This window comes from Castanea sativa, chromosome 6, assembly GCF_040712315.1.
Source record: "Castanea sativa cultivar Marrone di Chiusa Pesio chromosome 6, ASM4071231v1".
Classification (NCBI taxonomy): domain Eukaryota; kingdom Viridiplantae; phylum Streptophyta; class Magnoliopsida; order Fagales; family Fagaceae; genus Castanea; species Castanea sativa.
This window is the reverse complement of record NC_134018.1, coordinates 38,957,996-38,969,800: the sequence shown is the minus strand read 5'-3', so window position 1 is coordinate 38,969,800 and position 11,805 is coordinate 38,957,996. Positions and strand designations below refer to the sequence as shown.

The 11,805-nt window shown below is 35.2% G+C and overlaps 2 protein-coding genes across 2 annotated transcripts; one reads left to right on the top strand and one right to left on the bottom strand.

The window, feature by feature from the left end:
• Window positions 1–684: 684 nt before the first annotated feature.
• LOC142638425 (cyanidin 3-O-galactoside 2''-O-xylosyltransferase FGGT1-like) lies at window positions 685–2,754 on the top strand. Its single transcript, XM_075812465.1, has 2 exons — window positions 685–973; window positions 1,249–2,754. The coding sequence occupies exon 2, from the start codon at window positions 1,306–1,308 to the stop codon at window positions 2,662–2,664; it is 1,359 nt and encodes a 452-aa protein (XP_075668580.1). The 5' UTR covers window positions 685–973; window positions 1,249–1,305; the 3' UTR covers window positions 2,665–2,754.
• Window positions 2,755–5,659: 2,905 nt separating this feature from the next.
• On the bottom strand, window positions 5,660–10,100 carry LOC142640847 (transcription factor VOZ1-like). The gene is made up of 5 exons (XM_075815146.1): window positions 9,957–10,100; window positions 9,156–9,400; window positions 8,898–9,056; window positions 6,991–7,582; window positions 5,660–6,731 (listed from the first exon to the last, which is right to left on the bottom strand). Exons 2-5 carry the CDS (start codon window positions 9,378–9,380, stop codon window positions 6,208–6,210), a joined length of 1,500 nt encoding a protein of 499 aa, XP_075671261.1. The 5' UTR covers window positions 9,381–9,400; window positions 9,957–10,100; the 3' UTR covers window positions 5,660–6,207.
• Window positions 10,101–11,805: the final 1,705 nt, after the last annotated feature.

The window sequence follows — 11,805 nt, the reverse complement described above, 5'->3', positions numbered from 1 at the left end:
AAAAACTTCTTTCTACAGTAACTACTGTAACATGTATGGTTAGTAAAATCCTATAAACAATGTATGTATTTGGAAATGAATCTAATCTTTTTATATAATTTAGTGTCAATTAGAGTATAATCTTTTATTTGTAAAATTTCTTTTAAAATCTTTAACTCTGACGATAAATCAAAACCATCAATATCACAATAAACATCATGTTTGAGAAAATCTTCAAGTTTAAGACAGTATTTTTGTAAACTATCATTATCTAGTGACTTCAATTTTGTGAAGTTAAATAGAAAACCAAAAATATCTTCACATATAAAAAATAACTTTCAAGTATAGAGCAAATGAGAAATAGAATCTGATTTATATAAAAAGTATTATTGTAGTTTGAGTTTTTAGCAATTTCAACCTGCATAAATAAAGACTTATTCAGTATATGGTCACTAACTAAAATATATATATAAAAACTGAAAACACAAGATTAAAAAAAAAAAAAAAAAAAAAAAACAAAACCATAACAAAAATTTAAGCACAGCTATAACACAAGAAGACTTATTATTAATCTTATCCCAAAGTTTCAGATGATTATTAATCCGGCCATGACCCATCCAAAAAAAAAAACACAAAAACAAATTATTAATCCTATCAGACTTTCAGACTTATCTGAAACAGTAAAATCCATTAACCCAATACCCAAAAAGCACAGGCACAGCAGCAGCAAGCTTTTATAAAAAATCCCAGCTATCTATTCTAACCCAAATCCAAAAAGAAGAAACGCAGGCAACAGCAAGCCACTAAGCCAGCAAGCTTTATTAAAAAAAAGAAAATAAAGAAGAAAACCTTGAAAGAAGCTTGCCGGCTGAACGGAACTGAGGAAGAGGAAGAGAAAGGCCGGAGGAACTAAGGAACTGAGGAAGCTTGCTGAATGAGAGACTCAGAGACAGAGAGTGAGAGAGAGGCGGAGAGCAGAGATTAGAGAGAGAAGGTTTTTTTTTTTTTTTTTCCTTACTCCCTCTTATTTTCTAAAATTCTGGGGCCTCCCTTCCACTTGGGGGCGTTAGGCAACCGCCTAACTCGCCTAAGGGAAGGGCCGGCCCTGCCTCCTGTGATGCCCTTAATATTATTATTATTGTTTTTTTTTTTTTTTTTGCTGAATCTTAACTTACCTTTACGTACTATTCCCTTAACTTCTCACTCATTACTCTTCCCCTGCCATATGCTAATTATTTTTCTCTGCTGTTTTGCTTTTGTTGTTGCTAGTTATTTTAGCTTCAGCTCCTGCAGCCCGGATTAATTGACTCAGAGAATTAGAAAGATATGGGTGCAACATCATTGCACTTGTTAATGTACCCCTGGTTTGCTCTTGGTCACCTTACCTCGTATCTCCACCTTTCAAACAAACTAGCCCAGAAAGGCCATAGAATCTCCTTCTTGATTCCCACCAAAACACAATCAAAGTTACAGACTCTCAACCTCTACCCGGATCTCATCACCTTTGTCCCCATCTCTCTTCCCCATGTAGATGGTCTTCCTCTTGGTGCTGAGACCACTTCCGATGTGCCTGTCCATTTGCAACCACTCATTATGACTGCCATGGATCGCTCTGAGAGTCATATTGAACTTCTTCTTCGTGAACTTCAACCGGACATTGTCTTCTTTGATTTTGCCCATTGGATACCAAAATTAGTCCGCAGCCTAGGTATCAGGTCAATTCTCTACGCCATTGTCACTCCACTTACAGTATTTTGTTCCAGTACTGCATATGTTGACAATATGCAACAGCCTGGGTCTGGTTTTCCAGTATTGTCTTCATCATCCATCAAACTCCATGTCCATGAAGAACGAGCCTTGGCTGCATTAAAGACTCAGAACTTTGGTAGCGATGTCCTTTTAGCTGATCGCCTGATCACAAGCGTAAGTCAATGTGACGCACTAGGATTCAGGACATGTAGAGAAATTGAGGGACCTTATATTGACAATCTTGAAAGCCATTTTGGGAAGCCTGTATTTCTTGCAGGACCAGTCATACCGAAGTCAGCTACTTCTACTGGTTTAGAAGAAAAATGGATTGAGTGGCTAGGAAGATTTGAGGCCGGATCAGTAATATACTGTGCATTTGGAAGTGAGTGCTTCTTAAACAAAGATCAATTCCAGGAATTGGTGTTGGGGTTGGAACTTTCGGGCTGGCCATTTCTGGCAGCACTTAAACCGCCATGCAGGGCTGATTCTATTGAAGAAGCATTTCCAGAAGGGTTTGAAGATAGGGTTCAAGGAAGAGGGATGGTACATGGAGGATGGGTTCAACAACTACAGATTTTAGAGCACCCATCAATAGGGTGTTTCATCACACACTGCGGGTTAGGTTCTTTATTCGAAGCTTTGATGAACAAGTGTCAGCTGGTATTGTTACCGCATATATGTGACCAGTTTTTCAATGCAAGGATGATGAGCAACATTTTGAAGGTTGGAGTCGAAGTTGAGAAAGGTGAAGAAGATGGTTTGTTCACAAAAGAAAGCGTCTGTAAGGCAGTGAAGATTGTGATGGAGGTTGACAGTGAGGTAGGGAGGGAGGTCAGAGCCAATCATGCCAAACTCCGAGAGCTCTTGAGCAGTGAAGATTTAGAATCATCTTATATTGATGGTTTCTGTCAGAATCTCAAAAATTTGGTTGGATAATTTATGAGTTTCTAGCCAAGTATGGCTATTCTTGTCGTAAAAGTTTGTTAACTCTAAAAAAACATGGTTCTTTATCAAGATGTTGGATCATGAATAATGTGTTGCATGGTATTTGGAGGGTTCATATATGTTTTCAAAACTCGATTTCACAATTTTAACTCCAATTGTGTTTTACAAATACGATTTCATAATTTTAATTAATTGAAATTATGTTTTAAAAACGTAATTTCAATTGACATAGCATCGTGTATATTATGCATACAATGTGCAACTATTACCACTATTAGAGAAAAAAAAGAGAAAAGCTAGATAATTTTTCGATCACATATGGAAACCTACTCCTGAGTTCTAGCTAGCTATTGAATTATACCAATGAGTTTTTCCAAGGACATAGAGGTGGTTTTGGAATGGATATATCATGTTTTGAGTGTATATCTAATATCTTATACTACGTGGGACTTACAGACGTGTGAATCTCATGTGTTGTGAGAGGTTGAGATATAGACCTGAAACAAAATATCATTTTGCAGGAAATTCAATGTGATGTGATAGAGAATATTGTGTTTTTCTGGACTACAGTTAAAAAAGTTTATCAAAAATATTAGAGAGGGAGAGAGAGCAAGTCAATTTGAGGACTTTTCCAAATTATAATTTTTTACACAAAAGCATTGGGTGTATTGGGTCGTTCACGGGCCATTGCCTCTCTCTCTCTCTCTCTCTCTCTCTCTCTCTCTCTCTCTCTCTCTCTCTCTCTCTCTCTCTCTCTCTCTCTCTCTCTCACTCAAGCTAAGGGCGACCTTTGGGCAAGACAACTTATGCTGGTAAAAAATTTCAAATTAATCATTTAAAAAAAAAAAAACCAAAAAAAACAAAACACAAAAGATGAGCTCCCTCCCCTCAAGAAGGTCCCAAAAATTATGAGATAATAAAAATCCAATTCATTTGAAATTTTAAATTATATAACAAAATTAAGTGTACCAAATTATCATTAACGATCAATTTCTCATAACGATTTGATATCAATTTTTTATCTTGTCTCTTTCTCATATGGTACATTGTCAACATTAGTCATCTACTTTCTCACATGGCCACACTCCAAATAATCTCTCTCAACACCAAAATCAAATTTGAAAATATTTTAACTTTCCTTCACCATGTAATACTCTACTCAAGATAAAATAAAAATCGATTTAAAATTTTTTTTATCTATTTTTCTGTTTTTATACAAAATCATGGTACTTCATTCTCTATATAAAATTTGAAGGTTGGGGGTGGAAATTGAGAAAGGAGAAGATGGTTTGTTCACAAATAAAACGTATGTAACAAGTGAGTATAGTGATGGAGGTTGACAGTGAGGTTGAGAGGGAGGTCAAAACCAATCATGCCAGACCCAAAGACCTCTTGAGTAGCGAAGATTCAGAGTCATCTTGTATTGACAATTTCAGTTAGAATCTTCAAGATTTGGTTGGATAATTTATGAGTTTGTTGCCCGGTATAGCTATTCTTGTCACAAAATTATCAACAACTCAGAATAGCATAGTTCTCTGTTGTGCAATTAAATCATGGACAACTTGTTGTGTGGCATTTGAAAGGTTCATGTTTCTATCTGTAGAGAGCAGTGCTTTGTTGTGTAGATGCAACTATTTGTTGCTTTAATGACGCAAAAGACTTGCGCGTTCTCAATATTGTTGTTGCTGCTAAAAGCCTTTTGGGGTCCCTTGAAAAGGGCTGTTCACGGGTCGGGCTAGATCGAATTTGTGCCCAACCCGGACTCGACCCAAATGCATTGAGTGGGGAAAATTTTAGCCCGCAACCGACTTGAATAGAGTTTCGGATCTGCCAATTTAGGTCGCATTGTTTTTGGGCTCATATTAATTGGTTTTGAGTTTGCTACAGTGGAGTTAAATCTGGTAAGATTTTGGCTGAAATATTGCCAAATCTCGTTAGATCTAGCCGAATCTAACGAGATCTAGCCGATATTTCCTTCAAATCTCTAAAGGTTGGGCCGAGATCTTGATAAAAGTGTCGAGATGTGGCCAAAATTTCCCTATATCATCTAACTAAAAGTTTGGACTTACTGATTTTTGGCTAAAATTCATGATTTTCGATAGAGAAGAACAACTCATCGGGCGGAGCCAACACGCAACTCGAACCAAAGGTCTCAGGTCCTCGTGTCGACACCAGCGTCCGACTAAAACAAAGCTTTGATCAGGTGGTTTCGGGGGAAGAGAATTGGGTTTCGAGTAGTTCAAGTCTGGGCGGGTCGTGAGAGACGAAACCTTGTCTAGTGAAAATTGTCACTGTGATTGTAAATTGTAATGAATCTATTAAGGTCACTCAACCTTGGCCAATTGTCACGGACCAGCATAGCAGTCATATAATTTCCAAAATTCACTTATCTAGGAAATCAAATATTAGAAAATTTTGAATATGTGCTTAATTAATTGAAACATATACGAATGTCATCAAGTTGAGACGTATGACAATGATGAGAAGGGGAGCAAAAAGAATAGGGCGAGGGGACGAAGCAAACAATCAATTTAGTTCACATTTTTCCAATGGAAATCTCAATGAAGCTAGCAATATCCCTGCTACATTCAGAAACCTACTGCATCACTTTTTAAGTTTTACACTGCAATACTACAATTACAATGAACATCACTAGGTTTTCATGGAGATATTTAAAGTTACTTAGGAGGCCAATATTAACAAGGGATGACAAGCTCTGCAGTGTAGACTTGGTTGCTCTAACGTAACAATTACTTGTGAGTTCTAGAATAAAAGGCAACTCATTGTAGATACATGACTCATAAGTGTCACTTCCAAGTGAAAAAAATATTGTATTCGATCCCTTCTTGAAACAGGATTAGATACATTTAATTCATTGATGGAACTCATAAAGAATCCAGAAAACAAAGCACACAATATATTGACTGAACATAAATGATATCAGTAATGAAACAAAGATGCCATCAGAGATAATTGGAACAAGAAATGTTCAATTCAAGACATCATTCAACAAGGGAGAAGATTTGCATACATGTATGACTCCCATAGATGGTACAGCCAGCGAAATAAATTTTCTGAACATACTCTTAAATATTGTGTGTCCCATCACCTACAAAATGAACCAGCAAGATGCAGCGAGGAAGCAACTACAGAAACAATTTCCCTTCCCCTATACAATTCTAGCAATCTTCACTAGCACCAACCCCATGGTTTAGAAACTCATAGGAAATAGAAGAAGCCTATAGGACTATATGTTAACTGTCAATCAGAAATTATAGTATACCCACCAGCTTAAAAAGGGAAATCCAAAACGAACCTCTAGACAGGTAATATAGCAAGCGGAACTGTCCCCTGGTAACAAAAGTGGGGCTCATGCGGCTGATCACCAGAAACAAACTATCATTTATATAATTATATGTCAGCATAGTTCAGCAATTCCACCAGTTTCTACAGTGAAAAGCTGATTCAACCTCATCTATCTTATGTACTAGTTTCCATATGCAGGCAAGACGCCACAAATATGTACCATAGCAGTCATGGATTATATCGTGGAGCGCTTAAACCATCAGTCAGCGGTTCGGAGTTCAAGGTGGTCTGATTTTGAGCAAAATTAGCATTTCCCGCATCAGGCCTTTTATTAACCTTTGTCCTGCTCTTAATGGGGTGTCCATTATCTGGAGAACCTTCAGCAGTGAGCCTTCCCATCTTCTTCTGCAGATCAGCAAGCGAATCATTTGTCAATTTTCCTTTAGGACTCTTCTTTTCATCAACATGCTTGAGTTCCAATCTATATAATGCACAAGCATCATGGTTGCTGATCTCATATTCATATAAATGCCATTCACGACAGTTAAGAGGCTGTGGATCCATGTAATAGGACCTCTTCTGCCCGCCATATTCCTTCATCACCTGCTTCCTTGATTCATGCCAACCACGTCCATTATGGTCTGGCAATGACCTCTGCTTTCTATTTCCACTCTCAAATGCCCTTCTAGACTTGTCAAAAAAGAGCCACTCCCTAATTGTTTCACCCTGAAGGAAAGCAAGATCGAATAGCTCTACAATATTGAAGACAGTGAGTTAGTAAAACTAAAAGAACATAACTGTCATGCTGAATCACCCAAATGCTATGTAATTAAGCATGCACAGATTAACTTCCTCAAATGAAACTGAACCACATCACATTACATTTGCCATATCTCAATATAAGTAACCATACAGCAAAATGGATATGCAAGATAAAAACTGGTATGTAAATAAGATAAGCCCAAAAGAAAACATAAAATGACTGAACAGAATGGAACTACATAGGTTTACCTGGAGCATTCCATGGAGATTTTGTATTAGCAGCACCTTCACATTTAGGGATGCCCACTTCCTTTCCATGTGTCTTAGCACTAAGAGCAGAAAATAATGGACCATCCTTCAAACTAATGCCTCCAGGTCGCAAAATTGGAGTCATGCCAGGGAGACCCTCATTCAATGCTAGAACAGCATGACCACTACTGCAATAGTCTTGGCACAATGTAGATCCTTGAGCAGGCCTGAAACAATCCCATAGAGCACATTTTGGTCCCAAGAAAGCAGATGGTGGAGGGCAGATATTTGGCATAATGATGGGCATAGTATCCTGTTCACATTGTTCAGTGTCATTGGCTCCAATGAGAAGCCCATAATCAAAGTCTTGATGTAAATCAAACTGATGACATTCCAACTGAGTACTCAAATTTGAGTTATTAACCGCTGTGATCTGCTCAAAGTCCTGAGGTATATTGAACTGATGACTATCCAACTGATTTGTAAACTGTGAGTTATTAACAACCTTGTTGTGCACGCTTGAAGCAAAGGCTTTGCATTGATCAAAACCTTGAAAACCATCCTCTTTGGGCTGTTCACTAATAAAACAATCCTGGCAAAGACCAAGTGTTCAGCTCACCAGTTGTCTATCATGTCTAAGTATTATACCCTTTATATGCTGAAAGACTAACAATTGAATAAAAATGAAACCCAATAAAAGCTCTCAAGGATTGAAACACAAATATGTGAATATATTAGAGTAATGCAAACCCTTGATTTAAGTGGAATATACTATACCCCCCCCCCCCCCTCCAAGTCCTTGCATTCTAAACATTCTCTAAATGAGGTCCTGGGAGGGGTGGTTTAGATACAATTTTTTTTGATAAGTAGGGGTGGTTTAGATACAGTTCGACCCTTGAGCAATTTTTGCATGAAATTAATAATTAATGTATGTACATCATTAGTAAGAATAGTAAATCTAGAACTGAACTGCATAGAAAAGTGCCTTTGAGTATCGTGAATCTCAATCAAAGGGTTGTGCGGACTAAGCTATATGACTTGACACCATAGAGGTAGTAAAAGTCATCATTTACAACACATGTAAACAGTAAGATAAGGCCTGCAAAGGGAAAGAAAGGCAGCAAGTCTTATGCCTAGAGAGAGAGAGATCATAACATAAGAAATGAGATAATGATAAGAGGGGAAATCCTTCAAGAGTCTGCCTTGTGGGGGGTTATGTTGCAACAACCTTAATCATAAATTCTTATAATCATATTCCCTAGAACATAGGATTCTCGCATTTGATTTATTAGTAGTATTCCTTCCAATTTCCTGGGAATATAACATTCATATATTTGTTACAATTAGATCAAAAAATTCAGATAAAGTATTACAACTTTTATCTTGAATATTAATAAAATAACCCATATGCATTATATATACATATATGAGTGTCATTTTATAAAAAACAAAATAAAACCTCCAACATTCCCATTTGTTGGGATTCTCATATTACCTTCATTCAAATTGCTAACATTCCCGAAATATGTTTTGTAATTAGCGTAGCATTATAAGTTCTAGGTCTAGCTCAACTGGCACCTCCTCCCCACATAACCTCTAGGTGGAGGGTGAGGTCATGGGTTCAAGACACATAGAGTGCTTGTGTAACTTACCAATAAAAAAGAGTTAGAAAACCAAAAAATGAGCATGAAAAGAAATTAAAAGGTCTTGTTGAACTGAGGATATTATTTTGAACATCAAAATGACATAAATCTAATATTCAAAGTCCAAATTTCTTTTTATTTTCTGCAATTTTCTCAGCAAAACAATGGTGAAGTGCTGTGTTCATGGATAATTAGTCAAAGAATTTGCTTGCACAATCACTTAAATATCCCTCTGGAACTCCAAAAAAAAAAAAAAAAACTAACCTCTGGAAATGCTGTCAAATCGCTGTCATGAAAGTTTTGAAGATCAACTTCATGTTTCAATGGTGCCAGTTCTTTTAATGGACTAGTTGCATCATCTTCCTCACCCCAGTGTTGCAATAGCTGTTCTAATTCCTCTGAAAATGATCCAAGACTACCACCCTAGACAATACACATACAAAAACTTATATACCAATAACAACCTTTTCGCACAAAGACAATGCTAAATTCAAGTTCTACCAAAGGATAAAAGCTACATACAACTAAAGAAGAAGCTGGGGACGGATCATTGAGCTCGGATTTCCACTCTCGCAACATTTGATGTACTCGCTCCTCCAAAACCGCAATGTCATTAGATCGCCGCTCCTTCCTTGCAGATTGGAGGTCAGTGAACATCCCTTCAAGATCATTCACCCTGTTCTTCGCCTTCTCCTTCAAGAGCTGGTGCGACACGGACCCACACTTGCTCTTAGAACCCTTCGGCATTGCTTTCCTCCTCCAAAGCCCTGACAAAGTCATATTGATTATCAATGACTATTTTTCAGTGCAAAATGTTCCAATATCAAAATCACTCAAAATCCATTCAATGCCTCATAAAAAATACAATCAAATAAAGCTCTGTTTGGATGCTGAAACAATAAAGCTTACGTTACTTGAATTTAAGCTAAAAAAAAACTATTTGCATACTATTAATCCCACCCAAGAAAAATAACCCAGATAAAATAAATTGCAAGAAACCAATTTTAACACAAAATTACCTGTTTGGTTGCTGAGAAAGTGCAGGAAAAGAAAAGTAAAAAAAAAAAAAAAACCAAAAGCAACTTCAAAGAAAGAATCTTAACTTACTTGCTCGAGTAAATATTTATTTATTCTAAAAGTAAGGAATAAAAAAAAAGTGAAAATAAGTTGGGACACACTGCGATTTTCTCTAGGGGTTCTGTAACTGTTACCGATTCATTCTAAACCCTAATACACACGAAAGCAACTATGCCCAAATTGAGAAACACATAGAAAAAACAGAAAACAGAAAGCACGGAAAACAAAAATGAGTTTTTTCGTTACCTCAAAAGTATTGGACAAATTGATTGCTGCAGAAATCGGAGAGAGCTTTGAGGAGACAGCGTTTACAATGTGAGAGTTTTGGGTTTTTAAAAGTGTTCAAGCAATCGAAGTATCAAGGTCTATTTCATCAAAAAAAAAAAAAAAGTATCAAGGTCTATTTCATAAATAAATAAAAAAAGTGTCAAGGTCTTTGTTTCTCTCTCTTCAACTTTTTAGTACGAGTTATTGGGCTCCAATATGGTAGAGGAGTTTCAGCAGAAGCCCAATGCATATCTTGTTTTTTTGAGAAAGAGCCCAATGCATATCTAATTCCTCTTTTATAATATACTATCATTTATATATCATTTCTATAAGCTAATATTTATCCTTTAAAAAAAAATCATATACACCTTTAATTTTGCTACAGTTATTTCCAGCAAGGGGAAATAAATTTAAATATAAAACATAGATCTTAGTTTTTATGAGTTTTTTTATTTATAGTTTTTTTTTCATATTGTTTATCTAATATTATTTTATATATAGGATTTTTTATATAATCTTTCCTTATATGAATATCACCTTTTTATGTGAGTGTGTGTATGAGGGTGTTACCTAGTTAGAATGAGTAAAATTTGACCAATAGTTTCAAATTTCTCAATAAAAAGTGATACATTCACAACAAATCCTAGATATAGTAAGTTGCACTAGTTCTAATTTGAATTTACAATTAAAATTATTGTTTTTACTACCAATAACAATAATTTAACAATTAAAATTATTGTTGCAACAATGCTGTAAAAATATTTTGGACATATCATTTCTCTTTTAAAATTTATCTTTATATTTAGTTTTGTCTTATTGTTAAATCACTTTCATTTAGATAATAAAGTTATTTTTGGAAGAATAAGAAAATGGATTGTAAAATTATTATGGATATAATATTTCTTTTTTGGTTTTATATTATTGGTAGATCACTTTTGTTTAGAAAATAAAGTTATTTTTGGAAGAATAATAAAGTGGATTGTACCAAATAAAGTTATTTTTGGAAGAATGAGTCTTTTGCTTCTTTTGGTCATTTGATTTCTAATGCAAACAGCCTTACAGATGTCTTTGGAGACAAAGTAATTCAATAAGAGTAATACTACAGATACAAACTATTTTACAATATTTTTTAAAATGTTTGATGTGGCTTTAGCATTTTCTGAATAATTATTGATTTGTAAATATGTGATGTTAGTAGTAGGCCCAAATTAGAACTAGTAAGAATTTCCACATCAATAGTTTGTAAATTTTTCGTAAAATAGTTTATGACTGTAGCATTACTCATTCTATTATTCAGAACCTTGTTAGACACGCGAAACATGTTAGTCGTTTATTGGTGTGGATGAATGATGTTTATTCACATCTTAATACTGTAATTTTAGTCGATATAGTTGAATTTTCTTAATAACTTTAGAGTCTGCTTCTAAAAACAAATTGGTACTTTACTTTGATAATAAAGAACAATCATTATGGAACAGAAATCATGGTTTTTTTTTTAGAGAAAATATGTCATAGGTTGAAATTCTATTTTATCTATAAAAATCTTATGTAGCACAATATTTAAACTATTCACTAGAATCTTAGTATACATATTTTCTTTAAATAGTGAAATATATTTTTTAGATAAAAAAAATAGTGAAATATATAATTCCATATACAATCATAATTACAATAAATGCCTAATAATAAAGTATATAGTTCTATATACAAACACAATTGTAAGTGCACAATTGCACCTGGACCCAAAAACAATCACGGGCTCAGACCCAATGAGCCTTAAACAATGAAATTTGTAGAGTGTGGGCTTGAAATCTAGATTAGAAGTACT

What these genes read in the sequence shown, in the direction of transcription:
- LOC142640847 (XM_075815146.1), bottom strand. Translation starts at nt 9,380, where the DNA reads ATGCCGAAGGGTTCTAAGAGCAAGTGTGGGTCCGTGTCGCACCAGCTC. An exon ending in CCCCAGCTTCTTCTTTAGTT is followed by an intron (nt 9,057 to 9,155) that starts GTATGTAGCTTT and finishes TGTATTGTCTAG; the next exon opens with GGTGGTAGTCTTGGATCATT. An exon ending in ATCTCCATGGAATGCTCCAG is followed by an intron (nt 6,732 to 6,990) that starts GTAAACCTATGT and finishes TCAATATTGTAG; the next exon opens with AGCTATTCGATCTTGCTTTC.
- LOC142638425 (XM_075812465.1), top strand. Translation starts at nt 1,306, where the DNA reads ATGGGTGCAACATCATTGCACTTGTTAATGTACCCCTGGTTTGCTCTT.